General features: G+C 42.9%; 1 protein-coding gene across 1 annotated transcript; it reads right to left on the bottom strand.

The window, feature by feature from the left end:
• Positions 1–348: 348 nt before the first annotated feature.
• Positions 349–8,189, bottom strand: DCST2 (DC-STAMP domain containing 2). The gene is made up of 15 exons (XM_066594930.1): positions 7,946–8,189; positions 7,616–7,786; positions 6,389–6,481; positions 5,804–5,998; positions 5,539–5,604; positions 4,981–5,185; positions 4,163–4,320; positions 3,869–4,033; positions 3,578–3,745; positions 3,332–3,432; positions 2,984–3,114; positions 2,778–2,908; positions 2,313–2,406; positions 1,010–1,243; positions 349–847 (listed from the first exon to the last, which is right to left on the bottom strand). Exons 1-15 carry the CDS (start codon positions 8,187–8,189, stop codon positions 577–579), a joined length of 2,427 nt encoding a protein of 808 aa, XP_066451027.1. The 3' UTR covers positions 349–576.
• Between the last annotated feature and the right edge of the window lie 10,478 nt (positions 8,190–18,667).

Genomic DNA, 18,667 nt, shown 5'->3' with positions numbered 1-18,667 from the left:
CAACAGATGCATGCCATTCATATAACATACTATCTAAATATGGTGTAATAATATTTTCATTGATTAGTTTTGAAAACCAAGTTTTATTTTTAATTGTCATTTAAGTCTTTCTCTGATTTATTCTTCCACTTACCGTAGTTCTGAACCAGATCTAAATCTATGAGGGCCCAAAACATCCTCATGTACATATTACATATCTTCACTGTCCCATAATTTACACCAGCTTCTCTATGTACAACATAGGCAGTGTACAATATCACACAGGATGGTCGCCATCTTACACATAAGACAGCTTTATGAAGTCTCCAAAAACTTCCTAATCATCATTATAAAGAAACTCACATCTGATAAGGAGCAGGCAAGATGTTTATTGGCCTGTAAGATGGTACAAAGGTGACTAAGATGTTATATAGTAGGCAAGATGTTACAAAAATGGAATATAGGGAGGCTTAGTTGTTCAGAAGCCTCACAGGTAGGTGGTAACCCTCAGGGTATTAATAAAGGGTGATGGCAAATAATAGTAACGGTAAGTCTGGTAGGAAATATGGTAAGGTAAAGTAAAATCCAGTGGAAAGGTCACATCTGGTGAAAAGATTGGCAGTGACAATAATCGGTCTTTGGGGGGGAAGTGAAGGGGGTGTGGGAAGCTTGGGCTGATGAATGACCAGGCCCCTTCCCCACATCTCTCTCCTTACTGCTTCTTCTGCCATCTCCAGTTGTCTTGTCTTGGATGTTGGGAAGGGGAATGGGATCGGGTTTCTGGTCACTGGTCCTTGCTGGTAATGACCAGTCTTGATAGTAGGAATCATCACGGACCTTTGACGTTTGATATTCCATGTCACTTTCCCTGTAAAGACATAAAAAATGATGTGAGATGATGACTGAAGCGAAAAGAGACAGATCAGCTACTATGAAGTCATAAGGACATGGAAGCCAAGAAAACCCCAGAACTGGCCGAGCTACATATAAAGCATCTGTAAGATAGGTGCATAGTAGTAACATGAATTACCCATCTTCGCCAGTGTCTACATCACTTAGTCCTGAGCTGTCTTCGGAGTCACTGGACGTCTTAGACTCCTTATATTTCTGGATGAGAAGGTCATTTTTCCCTCGCTTCCTGAAGGTTTCTTTTAGTCGACCTTTAATCACTTTTCTCATTTTTTTCTTGTTGGTTTTCTCATCTTTTTTGATGGATTTCATTCCTTCTATCCATAAAGCCTGTTTTTCATCATCGCTAGAGTCTCTAAGGAACAAGAGAAAACAATCAATCATAAAGCCTGCAACCAGGTCATGTCTATATGTCCTGATGACATCGTTTCCCCAGTGATGTAACTAACTCTGTGTCATGGCTTGTCGGTTGCGACAGTGTCATGGCACGGTGGCCTCGACGCAGACCAAGACCTATCGCCTTGTTTTGCAGGACAAGGGTTAATGCACCATGTGGAGAGTCTGCTGGTGCTGTCTTTCTTTGCTGCATGGATGCATGCTTGATTAGTCATGTCTGGGAGAAGAGTGGAGGTGTGCTTCTCTAATTGCTGTGCTAGTCCTCAGGTGTGGAGTAGTTGTATATTCTTACCTGTCCTTGTGCTCAGTGCTGCCTATTCCATTCCATAGTGGAGTACTTGGAGTTTGGAGCTCTTCTGTGCTGGGTTTATGGATACTTGCAGTTAAGTTGCTGCGCGTTCCTTTTCAGTTATATTTCTGTTTTCATTTCTGTATTTCTTTGCTGTTCAGTTAATCTTTTCGGGGCCTCTATAGGGACAGTCAGGCCCCAGGACGAAGACCGTGGGGCAGCCTCTATTGAGGCGATTCCTCCTCTTCTAGGCAGGACACCTTCACCCCCCTGCTAGGTTAGGACCAGGCTTCCTTCTCCCTGGAGTGGTGTTACTGATCGGCATAGAATGGTGTGCGTCTATTTTCATTTGTGTGTACGTTCTGCTGAGCGTAGTACTTTTTGTGTTGCACAGTTTTTTCTTACTGTTTTACGTACTCCTGTTGTGGTGCACACTGTTCTACAGTGCATAGCAGTATCAACTGCAGCAGTTGTGAACGTCACCCTGCGTTCGTGCTCAGCATTGTGCTTGTGAGCCGCACAGACGTGACACTCTGTATGTCTATAGAGCTCCTGTCCTCTAGGTGGAGTCTTATCTATGACAATCACTACTTCTCTATGTTCTGCTGGAGATCTGATGGGTAGAGCTGATCACTATACTGGAGGGGACGACTCTCCAGTGACGTATAGATTGACTATGTAACTATAGGAATTATTCAAGACATAGTGGAGAAAAGTAAGATGATAGAGAATAACTTACATTACTTCGTCTTCAAAATCAAAGACAAGTAGAGGTCCCATACACACAGTGCAGGAATTTTTCAGTATCTTGGCACAAACTGGACAGTAAATGCCTATAAAGACAGAATATAAATAAGATGGATGTGTTTATAGCTACATTGTAAGGAAGCTGTATATAGTGCTATAGTCCTGGCCAGGAATTGTAGGGTCCCATCAGTCATATATACACAGAAATAATGCTCTTATTATAACGGGTATATTGCTTTGCATTATATGCAGAAGGCTATTCCTGCCAGGAATCCCTAGATAACAAGCGTCCAGCAATGGTTACTTATCAAAGGGGTATAATCCATGTGACTAAAAAAGGTGGCTTCTCATTATACAATGGGAAATTTACATAGACAATGTATATGTGGTAAACGTGGATTGGCAGGTGGCTATATGTGGGTTCATTGAGAATGTCTTACATTGCTGGGCTTCTTACCTTTACACCCAGGGGTGGTGCAGTAGTGGTATTCCTCGTTGTTCTTGTTGGTACAGATTTGGCCACAAGCCATGCAATATTGTTGATTGGCTCCCACAAACTTTGCTAACCAGCTGAAGAAGAATGGGCATCTGTAGAAATATTTAGATGGACGCATCAGCTAAAGATGTGGACATTTAGAAGGGAGACATAATGATGGTACTTACTTTGCAGCAAGTATAAGCAGGATGTTGTTGTGACCCTTGTCAGCCTGGTTGCTCCATATACTCTGGAATAGCGATATTGCCAGATTTGAGCGCTTGATCAGCAACTGGTTGTAGAGGAAACAGATTCGCATCTAACAGAGAATTAAAAAAATGTTCTTTATTGATCCCTCGTACCCTTAGAACAGCCCCTCCTTATACAAGAACTATTTATGTCCTTAATCTGCAGAATATATGAATATGCAAGGAGAGGAGACGGAGCAATGTTCTGCAGATCTCCAGAGTCATACTATAGCAATCTGCAGAATGACTCCCACACATCTGTCTATAGACAGGATATAGATGTATCACCTTCTCACGGGTCGGGTAGTAATAGGCACATATGTAGCGCCGCAGCCTCTGCATGTAAACACCAAAGATGGCGATACAAAATGCAAATCCGTGCAGAAACCCTGTAGATAGAGGAGGAGAGTGAAGGTTAATGTCAAGGAGACATTAGGGAAAGGAGTGCGATTCTAGCTGCAAAGTCGCTTTGCTGCCACTTTGTATATGGAAGAATTAGCTATTACAACTTTTTCTTTGTCTATAGAAACATACCAATAACAAGGTATTGTAGGTAGTTTGGTTCAGAGGGTTGGATTTTGCATTTCTTGGTGTAGGCGGTCATGTTTGATCGCTGTAAAGCTCCAAACGCAGAGGCGATGGCCGAGTAGATCTCATCTGCGATTCCTGTCCCGTTCACGAGTAGGGCTAAGACTTGAGGAGCTGAGAGAAGAGGAAGAATGTGATAAACATATTAGTATGTTACAGACACAGCACAACTACGTATATTCTATATGTCTGGTCATCATTGTGATCCTGCAGGGGACGGAGAACAATGTCACTCACTATGAGCTGTTGCTTCCCCGCTCATCAGGTAGGACATTAAATCTAGGAGCCAGAAAAAGACATAATCTATGGAGACCACAAACACTGCAACAAGGACGCCCCGGAGGACATTGATGATGTCGAAGACGTATCCTTTCTTCTCACTTCTGGTCAGAAATATTGAGCCTGGAGAGAGAAGTGAGAATAAAGGGCTTAGATGGACATTCCGGATGTGACTTATGGGCCGTAGGACGAGAACGTTGTGTATTTCCTGAACGTCCTCTCTGATTGTACATTACAGTAATGTTCTCTCACCTGGTCGGATTAATCCATATCCTTCACTTGAGGACAGAGGCAGGAGATTCTCACGGTTTTGTCTTACTCTCATCACATCTAACTCGATGAACTCACGAGTAATGTAGACGTTGTCATGATTGTCGTCTGTCATGTACTTTCTGCGATAGTGTACGGCCCTGGAGGAAGGACACACATATGTTCTGGTTATACAGACTTTAGATGAGTAGTATATGTGCATCTACATCACTACAGAGGAATATATATATATATATATATATATATATATATATATACACACACACACACATACACACACATCTACACATATGTATGTAGTGTGGCATTAGAGTAGAGAGTGTAGTGAATTATCTGCTCATGCAGCATAGAGCAACCAAAGCTGCAGGATTGTTACCAACCCAGGAAGGCCCCCAAATTGTGCGTGAAGACAAGCAGAAGTAAAGTCCACTTGGACTGAACCTAAAGTGAACCCCAAGGTCTTAGTGCTAGTGTGAGGGGATACAAGCAAAAGGAGAAAAGCTGGAATAACCTAAAATAAGCCACTCTGATAAGCTTCTGGCACTTACATAGAAAAGCTCCCTGGGATTGTGAGAAATACTCACATTGGAGATACTGTGGATTTTACAAGTACTGTGCTAAGGTAAAGATTGGCTGTAACCTGTTGCTCAATGTTCAAGAGACTTCTCCTTGTTGTTTTCACAAGTTCCCGGCCTCTATTTTGTTTGTCCTGCACTGAACACCTCGGTCACCACAATACCTGCCGGGGTGTCTGGATGCTGCATTATCAGCACATATAGATAGAGGAGAGAGGCTCTTACTTGAAATAGTAAAATATGCAGAGGAGCAGCATACTGTAGGTGAACATGCCCAGCATCTCTTTATACGTCTCTAACTTTTCCTTTAGTTCACTGAAAAGGTCAGCAGCGGCGTGAGAGATTGTAATGTTCTTCTCCTTATCATCATCCAGGTAAGTGATATTAAAATTAAACTGGTTCTTGAAGTTTTTGACACAGGACACGACGGCTACGGGAAGAGAGAAGATAAGACTATGTATATACGTGCCCATACACTGACTACCTGCACAGCCCCGCTTCCTGCCCGGGCCGAGTACATCTCCTGCTCGCATCCCGCTCTATTATGTAGGGAACAATAACATTAAGTGATGACATCAATAAGTGATCAAGTTGGGGATTCTAGTGATAATTTCTCTCGCTGTTCCTTTAAATTGTCAGGAAAATGAAAAGAGATGATGGGGAACAAATTTGATGGCAGCGGCAATGCGACAAGACATAATAGCTGCCAGATAGAAGACCACAGTAGGCAATATATCTGCCGGATCACTGGAATTATCATTAGAAGAAATGTCTTATACTTACGATTTTTTATATGTTTCTGCAAAAATGCTTCCACGTAGTGAGGAATAACGCAAAGGATGACGATAACTGTAAGACAGGAATATCGTAATTGGTATCAAGATGCTGTAGATTTAGTCAGAAAGGGTGAAGAAGTCTACCATGTAATACTGGATGTTGTGATGTCATCACAGACGGCACATTACAATATCATGTTCTCAGCAGCCGTAATAGACATAGTGCACCGATATCACATGACTATTATACGTTTCTATCATATTAAACTTACTTCTCGCCAGACCGCACAGAGGCCGAAAGATATCCAGGATGTAACACAGAAAGCCCAAGAAAGACATGACTGAGAAGCATCTGTTCTTAGCATCATCAAAAGCCTTGTTGCACTTTAAATATGGGCGCTCCATCTCTTCATTACAGTAATCACCGATGTTGGTGATGAATGCCCACGCACTACGGATTTCCTTTACTGTGGGAGAAATACGACAGAGGTAGGTATAGAGAGAGGAGGACACACATAACAGACTATAGGGGTCTTTCTGCCTGATAATCCCCCTGTGTTATTAGAGATGGTTCCTGCTCCAGATAACCCATCTATATGCTAAAGCCAAGAGCTGCGTTAAGGGAGGAGCAGTGCCCACGCAGCATGGCATGGCCGGGCACTGACTGCTCATTGATACTGATAGAAAACAAGTCTCCAGCTACAAGACCCTCTGTGACTATCCGCAGGGACATCTATAAACCTTCTATCTCAAGCTGTCATCTCCCAGCATAGACTTTTCTCCTACTAAACCCTAAACAGACCAGTCCCGCCCATCCCTCCCAGTATCCGCCATTGTGCTCTCCCAGGAGTCCTCACCAACATGCTTCATGGCATCAGAAAGTTTGGTGAAGAATTTCTTTGCGCTCTCTGCGGCAACATGCACCTTGTTTACGATTTTCTTTATAGTATCTGGAAGATAATGGAGAATATAAGCATCACATGTAGTACACAAAGCACCTCACGCTGATTACTATAAAATACACATCAATAGGAATTCTCCACTGACACGTCTGTAATAATATACTCTTTGTAAGAAAAAAAAATCCGCCCCTAGAAGAAGTTTTTGTTTTACTACAAAGCTCAGCATGCAGTTCCATCTCAGGCAGATATACAGATGATTAGAGTTGTGGTGGGATTAGATGGACGGTCTTGTCACCTGAGGCCCTAAAAGTGGTTCCCCCCTTGGCCTATAAAAGGCTCTCAGAGGCTCCTTGTATGTAGTGACCTCTTCTGCCGCTTGTGTAAAGCTTGATGAACACTAGATGCCTCTACGAACCAATCTAAGAGATTTTACCCAGTTACGAGAGTCAGAGAGGGGTGCATTATTGGAATGTGAGAATCTGGATGTTGTATCCTTGCCCACCCGTATCACATCTTGTATCCAAGCTAGAGGCAGTACAACAGGGTACTAGAGCCTCCATGCCTGCCTGTATAACATCTTGTATCCAAGCTAGAGGTGGTACAACAGGGTACTAGAGCCTCCATGCCTGCCCGTATCACATCTTGTATCCAAGCTAGAGGCAGTACAACAGGGTACTAGAGCCTCCATGCCTGCCTGTATCACATCTTGTATCCAAGCTAGAGGTGGTACAACAGAGTACTAGAGCCTCCATGCCCACCAGTATCACATCTTGTATCCAAGCTAGAGGCAGTACAACAGGGTACTAGAGCCTCCATGCCTGCCTGTATCACATCTTGTATCCAAGCTAGAGGTGGTACAACAGGGTACTAGAGCCTCCATGCCCCCCGTATCACATCTTGTATCCAAGCTAGAGGTGGTACAACAGGGTACTAGAGCCTCCATGCCTGCCCGTATCATATCTAGTATCCAAGCTAGAGGCGGTACAACAGGGTACTAGAGCCTCCCTCCAAGGGGTCAGTTTTCTGCAATAATCCTCTTGCTCTGATATTGTAATCACAACATTACAATCACACAGAGAAAGTTTCATTCCATTCCAACTTACTCCATTACTCCTTCTAGACACATGATTTTTTTGACAATGAGGCTACCTTCTAACAGTTTACTTCCTCCTTGTTACTCACTCATTATCGGCTTTGTGACCTTTGATAGCATTTCTTTTGTTTCATTCAGAGCTAGCTCGGCCCCACACACGGCCGTCTGCGAGGTGCGCTTGAGATTTTCTAGGATATTTGTAGCCGGCCCTTGCATGACCATACTGAACGCCACGAAAAGGACAATTAGCCTTGCTTGCGCTGAAATGAGGACAGAGATAAGAATGCACACAGATATTATAACTAATAGTCTGTATCTAAACTGATCTTCATACATGTTACTGTATACATATATAATAACTAACATTCTAGAAGTAAACTGATCATCTTCATAGACTTTACTATTCACAGACTTCTTACTTGAGAATATCTCTGGTAACATCAGGAGCACAGTCATCCGGACTCTAATGGAGAACGCCATGCCAAGTGATAAGAAGAATCCTATGGTGATGCTGGAAGCCACACAGAACCACACATTGTAATTCTTGATAAAGAGGACAATTAGGGCATAGATGGTGGTCAGCACAAGGCCAACGATGAATGCAGCAAAGCTTCTTAGTGCTGCTTTAACCTCATTGTCCTCTCTGATTTTGGCCTTGACCATCTTCTTCCTTGATGTAGTCGGGGGCACTAAGCTCCTCAATCTTCAGTCGGTTGGCATCATTTGGGCACAGTATAGGTCTATGCAGTCGCACTGGCAGGGGCAGCAATCACATCAGATATATTTAGGGCACCAGCCGCACAGCCACTACCAGGATCCCTAGCTAGGGGTAATGATGATGGATTATCTGGGGCTTGCTTCCATCTCTAGTGATGCAATGTTCTCTCTCTCGGAGCAAATGAGAAGTGACTGACCTCAGTGCTTCCTGCCTTGCCACGTAACCGTATAGAGCATTCTGTGCTGATGATGTCACAGGATTCTGTCATAGGACAACTGCACTTTTCTATCCTTCTAAAAAGCCTAAGGCTACATTCACGCGGGCCAGGATCTCGTGTGAGCTTTGTACGTAAAAGGTATCACATCTACAAGATTATGTGGTTTCTCTTGCTGGGAACAATCCCATTTTGTACATAACAAGACACACAAAACTCGCACAAATATGAACTCGATTCTTTTGAATGGACTTATTTACATGAGCGATTTTTTTTCTCTCTCACAGCGATGCTACGAGGATAAAAATCGCAGCACGTTCTATCTTTTGACGTTCCCTTGGACACCTCGCCCATTGCTTTCAATGGGACCTTAAAAGACATCGCATGACATCATATTGGGAATAATTTCTACTTCCTTGATATCTTGCTGCCCTTGGTTTATACTGCTTGAGAGTACGTTCACATGTAGTGGAAATGCAGATTTTCTGCATCGGAAAATTCTGCGGCATTTCCGCACCATTGGTGTGGATTTTGAGTCAGAATTAGCTACGGATCTCAGGCTGATTTCGGCTCGCTGCTCCTCTCACCTCATAATCAGGAGCCCCTCACTACAGCACACAAAGCAGCCCTCACCGGACAACCGCTACTAAGTGTTGCGGTCGCCGGTCAGAAGATGCGCCCAATTCTGCATGATCCAACTGGCAGTCGCTGCGTTTAATAGTGCATTTTGGATGATTGATGTGAAGGCTGCTCCATATGCTGCAGTGAAGGGCTGCTGATTGCGAGGTAAGAGGAGCAGCAAGCCGAAGTGATCTGCAAATCCACAGTTGATTTTGAGTCAAAATCCGTACTGATTTTGCCTCTGTTTTTGATGAGGGAATGCCACGAATTGTGGCACGGACTTTTATACTAAATACCCTAAAACTGGTGCAGGTCCACTTTAAACTTTATTTATTAATAAATGTAGTAGTTACAGTCGTGTTCCACTAGGTGTCAGTGTTACACTCACATTAATAGTCGTCGTTCTTTATGAATGGCGCAAGTTTCCTTTGATGCAGAGCTGAGAATCAGAGAAGTCAAGTCGAGAGCAGGATATTTCTTAATCAACTTGCGATGTCATGAATAAACCTCACAACATATGACATAACGTGTGGCGGAGGATACGTGTACAGAAAAGACATGGCTACATCTGATCTCTGCCAGCACCCTATGGGCTCATTTACACAGGCATTTACTAATTTCGGGCCATAAACATGTGCAAAAAAAAAAATCCAATAGGCCCCAGCGTATATACATAGTGAATACGCATATCTCATGTGTATTTACAAGTGCCAATTGATTTTATGGCTTAGTTAGGTCCATAAGGGTTTGAAATGACAAACGTGTTTTAGTCCCATTGAAGAACACTACAGTCAGCTTCTCTAGCGGTGGCTGACAACAGGGAACCACAGCCTGCATGCAACCCAATAGCTAATGTAGATATGACTATAGGTGTTACTGTCCCTTTAACGCCTCCCGGCTGCAGCACTTTTTTTTTTCTCCATACTATAAAAAAAATCCCAATGACTTTATTTTCCTGGTGACATGACTACATGAGGGCTTATCATTTGCAGGATGAGTTATATTTTTCAATGGTAGCATTTAACGTACCGTATGATGTATTGGGATTTAAAAGTAATTTGTAATTTAATTTAATGTATTTTAAAAGTTTATAAAGTTTTTGTTACCATAATACTGCTTAAAAAAATTAGTCGTATGAGGGCTCATTTTTTGTGGCGTGATCTGTAGTTTTTACTGCTACCATATTAGGGTACATAATGGCTTTTTGATTGCTTTTTATTACATTTTTATTGACAATGAGGTGATAAAAAAATGCAATTCTGGCATTTCATGAGTTTTTTTCTGACACAATTCACCATACAGGAAGACAGAATTAATAATGTGATATTTTAGTCATTTGATTTTTTTGACACAAAAAGGCAGTTTATTTATTTTTTATATATATTTTATTGCGACAGCTGGAAAAGGGGTGGATTTAAACCTTTAATACATTCGATTTTTATTAATAATTAAAAAATATATGGGTTTTCCAGGGCAAATATTATTAATGACCTATCCTCAGGATAGTTCATCGATAGTCGATTGCCTAGGGTCCACCGCTCAGGAACCTGACCAATAAGCTGATTGTGTATCCGCTGACTGCCCCATACACTAGGGTTGGAGCAGAAGCCACTGCTGCATCCCCTGTGTAGTGGCTCGAGATTGTAATTGCAGGCCCGGGGGTCTCACTGACATCAATGGGAGTCGAGCCTGCAGTTACAAGTGGGATCCACTACACAGGGGTTATAGCAGTGACTTTCACTCTGACCCCAGTGTGTTTGTGACGCTGTTGGTGGCCCCACAATCAGCCGATTAGTTAGGATCTTGAGCGGCAAACCCCAGCTAATCAGCTATTGATGAACTATCCTTAATTTTCTTTAGTCCCCACAGGGTACTTGAATTTGCGATTCTTCGATTGTCCACACAGTATAATGTGTTATATTGTATTCTGACTGGCAATCTACTATGACATGACACAGGCTGCTATGACACCCGGACGGAAATCCGCAATCTCATCGTGAGGGACATCAGAATCCCAATTAGAACATCTTGAGACCGCTCCATATACACACTCGACATGCACTGTACATCTGTGGCACATGTCGGGAAGGGGTTAAGACTACAATATTTGAGATTATTGAATATTTTTATATTTTTCAGCAAATCTACCGTACATGGATAAATTTGCCCAAATTGTACCTTCCATATCAAAACATTCCTGAAATCCCACTGCGTTGCTGAAACTTCTGCAATTCATCGGAAGGGTACCGATGAGCTCATCGGTCGGCTATCATATGGCACTCGCTCAGTGAGATATGCCTGCTGTACGTGTTATCTTATCTGAACAGGGGGTACTGAGTTATGGCTCCCAGAATGCTGTAGGAATAGAGAAAAAGCAGACGCATCAGACGTGCAATGTCCGCAAGTCCTGCAGCCATAAGAATGGGTGTCATAGACTATAACAATGGCTGGATGTCACTAGGAGAAGACACAGCCACCATGCAGGGCGTATACCCAAAGTGCTGGGTGAGGGAAGGAAGGGGGTGCCAACAATCTCCTAATGGCAGCCATTACAGAACCCATGGAGGGTTTTACCTTCCTCTCTCTACTAATTGCTCTATACGATATTATTTCCTCCTTCCTCTTCCCCCCCCCCCCCCAGTCACAGAATTTTTAAGGGAATGTATCACTCATATATTTTTCTTACTAAATTAAAACATCATACATCATTAAAATCATACATTTTCCATTTTTCTAATCTGTTCTTATTTTCTGATTGTAGATTTTTCATTCTATTGTCTGTACATGACTATGCGAACAGCCATAGCATTCTCGTAGATACCAGTGATACATAGATACAGTGGACAGGAGGAGACACGTTAACTTCTATACCAGAGTGTTGTGGGCATGCTCTGTGACCTTGCAGGGAGCGGGAGGAGGTGAACTGTGATCATTCCTTATAGACTTCTATGGGGGAGTGTTGTGTGCATGCTCTTTGACCTTACAAGGAGCAGCAGCAGCTGAGCTGTGATAATTAGCTATTGTGGATCCTGTGTTATCTATATATGGGTGTAACCTCTCAGTGTAACACTCCATTTACACTGACAGATGATCGCTCAAAAGTAGTTCAAATGACAGTTTGAGTGATAGTTTTTAGCAATCATCTTTGCATAGTTTATAGTAGCTACTGAAGAGCTATGCAGGTGGAGTGGGAAATCCCCACTATTGCTCGGCGAACAATACAGCTGTTCTGCATAAGCAAACAGCTGTATTGTTCTCCGTGCTTACAGCACGCGTCACGAACTACCAGCAGGACATAGGCTGAAAAAATCTTAGCAGCGCTGCTGACTATGATAACAGCCTGCACCGCTAATAAGAGTTAATCGCTCAATTAAAGAAAGCTGGAATTAAGCGAATAACGACTCGTGCACGAAAACTGCACGATATCCATGCATTTAGACCCAACGATATTCGCTCAAAAGACGGCTTTGAGCAAATTTTTAGCGAGAATCGTTGGGTCTAAATGGGCCTTAATCTTTTCCAATCCAATTTGTATCCTGGTTTTCCTAGGAGGCTTACTCTTTTCTTGCTGTTATACAACGGCGCTATATGCTGGCTAAAGCCAGTACTGCATGAGGTGACACGTTGGATAGGCTCCGACAGCAGAGAGGCTGGCAATATACAGTAAGAGAACCCCGACGGACGTCTTTCAACATTGGAGCTATACAGCCTTAAATCATAATGTCTTCAGAGGTCAGACAGTGGATTGGAAAGGGTTAATCCTGCTCTGATAATGAGATGACTGTTGAACATTTTTCTCTACAGAACAGGAAGAGTCAGACTATAATGAGGCTTAGTGGTCAGTGTGAGAACTGCAGGACTTCAGGATTTTAAAAAAATTGATTGTGAGATTAAAAATAAAAAAACAACAACAATTCTTTAAAAAAATAGGTTAAGCATAAAAACTTGATTTAAAGAAGAGGTCATTTTGTGATGACACATGCCCTTTAAATCAGAATGCAGAATGTCAGATGTTGGAGAATATACATATAAATGCATATACTGGGACATTCCTTGCATATAATGTGTTGGGGTTTAATTAAGCATTTATTAAACTGAGCTCTTAAGAATGGCGACCCTTCAGGAGGCAGACAAAGGCCCTCTGTGTGCAGCCTCCTGTGCAGGTAAATGAACAGAATTGCGCTCTGCAATATACTTTACAAATCAATGCAGCATCAAAGAGCGAGCGTCAACCTGATCTCTCCCAACCCCTTCATTATAGAGGGGTTGGGGGCTCATACTTACACAGTCATCTTACTTTGGCAGCTTTGCTCTATTTAATTGGGTCCTGCTATATATATATTGTATCTAAAGATCCTATTATTCTTAGTGGTTGACTCGACATACATTAAAATGCCATGTTCAAAATATTTGACAAAGATGAATCCTTTGAGATTTATTTCCACCCTCCATGTACCCCGTTATCTGTACAATTCCATTGGAAAAGAAACTGAAATCTTTTCAGGTGGGAAAATAAAAATAACAAAAGTAAAATAATGTAGTTGCATAAGTGTGAACGCCCTCTTATATGTGTGCATGTGGTTGTGTTCAGAACTAGCCAATCACATCTAAACATGATAAATAGCAGTCAGCACTCTGCTGCCAGTATTTACAGGGATTCTCATTTACCCCATATGAAGTTCAGCGCTTCTAGGAGGATTTTCCTGACATTTTCTTAGTTGGTCTGTAAAGAGCTTACAGCACATCAAAGGGATCTGATTGGTAAAGGTATCAGTCAGGAGAAGAGGGCCAAAAAATGTCCAAGACATTAGATATACCATGGAACACAAAGACGACGTCATCAAGAAGTGGATTAAATCTGGCAGAATGGTGACAACATTACCAAAAACTGGACGCCCCTCAAAAATTGATGAAAAGACCAGAAGAAAATTGGTCCAGGAGGCGGCCAAGAGGCCTACAGTAATATTAAAGGAGCTGCAGGAATTACTGGCAAGTACATGTAACAACCATCTGCCGTATTCTTCATCTGTCTGGACTGTGGGGGAGAGGGGACAAGACGGAAGCCTTTTTTAACAATAAAAAAAACATCCCAAACCCGGCTATGTTTTGCCAAACCTACCCATAGGTCTGTGGGGGAATGTGGTCTGGTCTGAGGAGACCAACGTTGGACTTTTTGGCCATAATTCCAAAGGTAAGTTTAGCATAAAGCCAACATTGTGCATCACCAGAAGACCACCATACCTGCAGTGAAGATGGTGAAAGCAGCATTATGCTTTGGGTCTCTTTCTCTGCTGCTGGAACTGGGGCTTTAGTCAAGGTGGAGGGAATTATGAACATTTCCAAATATCAGTGCATTTTGGCACAAAACCTTCAGCCTCTGCTAAAAAGCTGAAGATGAAGATGAAGAGGAATTTCACGTTTCAGCACAATAACGACCCAAAGCAGACCTCCAAATCAATAAAATAATGGCTTCACCACAGAAAGATCAAAATTTTGCAATGTCCACCAGAGCCCAGAACTGAATCCCATTGAAGTTCTATGTATGGACCTGAAGAGCGCGCTACACACGCGATGCCTTCATAAATCAACAAATTTGGAGCGCTGTTGCACTGAAGAGTTGGCAAAGATTGCCAAGTCGAGATATGCCATGTTGATAGACACCGACCCAAAAACAGTGAATGCTGTCACAAATTGTACATCAACAAAGTATTGGTTTTAGGGTGTGTATATTTATGCAATTCTTACACCCTAAAAGATTTTACCCAAGTACCGTGGCCACTTAAAACAGCTGATAGACCTCCAACGTTCTGAGGATAGGTCATCCATATTTTAAGGCCCATTTAGACACAACGATAATCGCTCAAAAGATGTCTTTTGAGCGACTTTTGAGCGATCATCGTTGTGGCATTTACAGCGCAAGATGATCGCTCAAGATGAGCGATCAGCTTGCGCTGCCAGCGGAGGATGCAGAAGACAAGCGGGGTATCCCCGCTTGTCTTCTGCATCCAGCTGTTTCCCTGCTCCGAGCGCCGTCTGTTATACAGCCCAGCGCTCGAAGCGGAGGATGCAGAAGACAAGCAGGGTGTCTTCTGCATGTTTTCTGCATGGAGACTCCAGCTGTTATACAGCCAAGCGCTCCGTGCAGGGTATAGAGAACACAGCTGGACCGCTCTGTTCATCATACTCAGCCCGTTATCAGGGAGCGGGATACAGCTGAAACAATAGTATCAGCTGTATTCCGCTGTGAATCCCTGATAAGGCTCATCGTCGTCTTTCAGGATGCTGAAAGACGACGATGAGCGACAGGAGAACGAAAACTGCACAATGTCAGTGCAGTTATACACAATGATTATCGCTCAAAAGACTGCTTTTGAATGAATTTTGAGCGATAATCGTTGTGTCTAAATGGGCCTTTAGTTCTAGAAAAGCTCTTTATGCCTCTAGGTGTAAACATTCTCCATTCACTGACAACAAGCAGAATTGAAACACAAAGGGGGAAATTTACTAATTGACACCAAGCTTGGTATAATTTTTGCCCAGCGCACTGTGCACTTAATACATGAAGAGGCAGATGCCCCCTCCTGGCAAGCCCCACCTACTTTTCCCCGAAAATGGCGAGGCCAGTGCAGCATGCTGAAAAGTCGCAAAACTTTTGTACAAGCAGCCCTTGCGCCAAATTTGTAACTTTTTTATGCCAGAAAACCGGCGTAAAGTCTTTTAAAATGTTCGCCAAAGTTTATTATAAAGTTATAGAACTTTTAATAGTCTTTATTATTATATCACATGCAAAGCTCTGGTAATATAAGATTGGATACATTGTTTACAGTTCCCATATCTGGCAGGCAGTGCTCAGCTTGGCAGCACTCAGTGGCTGCTGGACGTGCAGAATCCGCCCGTGCTCCTCGCAAAATGAGAGGCATAAAAACTGAGGCAATCTGCTTCTCTCGGGTATTAGAATATTGTTTTAACACATCTGTGCTGAGAGAAGGAAGAGTCCGCACGTATTCCACATCGAGGAGGAAAATATTCTCTTTCCAAGGAAACGCTGAAATAATCCCCAAACACATAAAAAATGAACGTTAGGAATGTAGCCACAGGGTAAAGGAAAAGCGATGACATAATAGCATTATAATACAGAATATTCTAGTCCAGGGCGAAAATTTGCACATACAAAAGCATGTAGGATTTCCAAGTGAAGGGGCTGAGCATGTTCGCTATTATATACCAATGCCCCCCATAGTACAGGGCTTCTCCAACACTAAGTACTAACACACGGATATGAACCCCATTCTTTTGAATAGGGTCATACACATGAAAAAATGGCATCGCCCACTGTCTTCAATGTGGCCGGCACAGCATTGCATGGCGTGCGAGGTACACAGGAGTGCGATTTGAGGTTTACACATGGAAAACAATGGGAAACATTCTGCAATCTCTGCCATGGCTAAAAGCCGCGGTGGACGATCGCTACTTCCCCGAACTGATGCAAGGCGGTTTTAACACAAAAACGCCTCGCATTTGTGGGGACATTGCATGTTGGTGAGCATGATATCCGGCCGAGTTCTATGATATCGCACTCGCCTATGTAAAATTAGCCTAAGATAGACAGCCCAGATAATACCACTACAAAGTGTCCATATAAAACTGATCAATAGTGCAGTAATAATACTGCCAAACAATGCCCAAATAAAAAGGACATATAGTGCCCAAAATATATCACCACAGAATGCTCAAGTAATGCAAGGAATTGCCATTACTACTTGGTCATTGCAGATTATACCGTTTTGTGCCTGTCTCTCCCGTGCTGCTAATGTCCGGGTCTGGGGAAGGAATTTAAAGGGCTTTTCCACCTAACAGGAAATTAGAAAAAACAGCCTCTTCTTCATTAAGATGGGTGTATGCGATTTGCACTCAAGATTCTTAGGCACTCTCAGGCACAACTTGAATAGGAAAACACACGGACGCAAGCATGGGGGCCATGGACATTCCATGTCTTACTCTCATCCATGATACGGACCAGAATAAGTCAGGCAGCAATTTTTTTTCACACGGACCACCGGTAAGCGGTATGTAAATAGTGAACAGACGGAACACACACCAACCTGAAGGGGCCCTAAGGCCTTCTTTACACAGCAGTTTCTGCACTGGATTTGACACATCCTAAAAGTCTTCCATCGCTGATTCAAATTCCATGTGCAGAAAAGAAAGTAATCTGTGATTGGTCCAATGAAAAGGCCTAAATCCGCGTGCATATCCACAGTAAACTCAAGCGAAAATCCGAGTTAAAGATGGTCAGCTTAGGCGCGGATTTCGGCAGTGGATTCTGAGGCAGACTCTGTTGAAAAGTCTGAAGTGGATTCCACTGTGTGAACATTCCCTTAGTTAACAGAACAGCATGGGAGCACTGATATACTGCGTTGTGCCAAGTATAAGACCCAAGGCTGTGGTGCATGACATAGGGATTTTCTTCTGTACCGCCCCTGAGGTTCTGCACAAGGCATAATTGTGAATTAGGGTAATTTTACATGGGCTCAGAGTCACATGAATAATCTCTCAAAAGAGCGATTACGGACGACTGTCATCCCGTACAAAACATTGGACCCAACAAGGCAAGTGAGCAAGAACTTTTCACTTGTCTGAGTCGCTTGTTCTTTACCTAAAAACCAAGTGACTGTCGGACGTTCGAGCAGGCAGTCCTTCATCTTTGAATGATTGTCTGTTAACTCTGAATAGAGGCTGGCGTCCGGAAGAGATCTCTGGCGCACTCTGCCTGCATTCAGTCAATGGTTATCGCTCCTGTTTGAAAGAACAGGAGTGATCATTGGCACGACTGTCAGGTGCCCGAATCACATCTTGTATCCAAGCTAGAGGCGGTACAACAGGGTACTAGAGCCTCCATGCCTGCCTGTATCACATCTTGTATCCAAGCTACAGGCGGTACAACAGGGTACTAGAGCCTCCATGCCCACCCATATCACATCTTGCATCCAAACTGGAGGCGGTACAACAGAGTACTAAAGCTTCCATGCCTGCCCGTATCACATCTTGTATCCAAGCTACAGGCGGTACAACAGGGTACTAGAGCCTCCATGCCCACCCATATCACATCTTGCATCCAAACTGGAGGCGGTACAACAGAGTACTAAAGCTTCCATGCCTGCCCGTATCACATCTTGTATCCAAGCTAGGGGTGATACAACAGGGTACTAGAGCCTGAATGCCCGCCTGTATCACATCTTGTATCCACGCTAGAGGCGGCCCAACGTTACAATACACATAGAAAGTTTCTCTATATATATTTTTTCTATCGTCATCTTTCTTATCTTTCCGTCAACATAGTTGTTCGAGGGCCCACTTTTTGCAGGACGACCTGTGGTTTCTATTGGTACCATTTTGGAGTATATGCAAATTTTTTTATTACATTTTTTTCTGGGAGACTAAAAAGTGCAGTTCTGGCGTTGTGTTGTTTTCTCTGACAACGTTCACTGTGCAGGATTAATAATCTGCTACTTTGATAGACGGGACTTTTATTTTTTTGTAACAATTAATAAAACTTTTATTTATTTATTTTTATTTTTTCTTAGGGGA

The sequence above is a fragment of the Eleutherodactylus coqui genome, chromosome 3, assembly GCF_035609145.1.
Source record: "Eleutherodactylus coqui strain aEleCoq1 chromosome 3, aEleCoq1.hap1, whole genome shotgun sequence".
Classification (NCBI taxonomy): Eukaryota; Metazoa; Chordata; class Amphibia; order Anura; family Eleutherodactylidae; genus Eleutherodactylus; species Eleutherodactylus coqui.
This window is presented reverse-complemented; position numbering and strand designations above follow the sequence as displayed.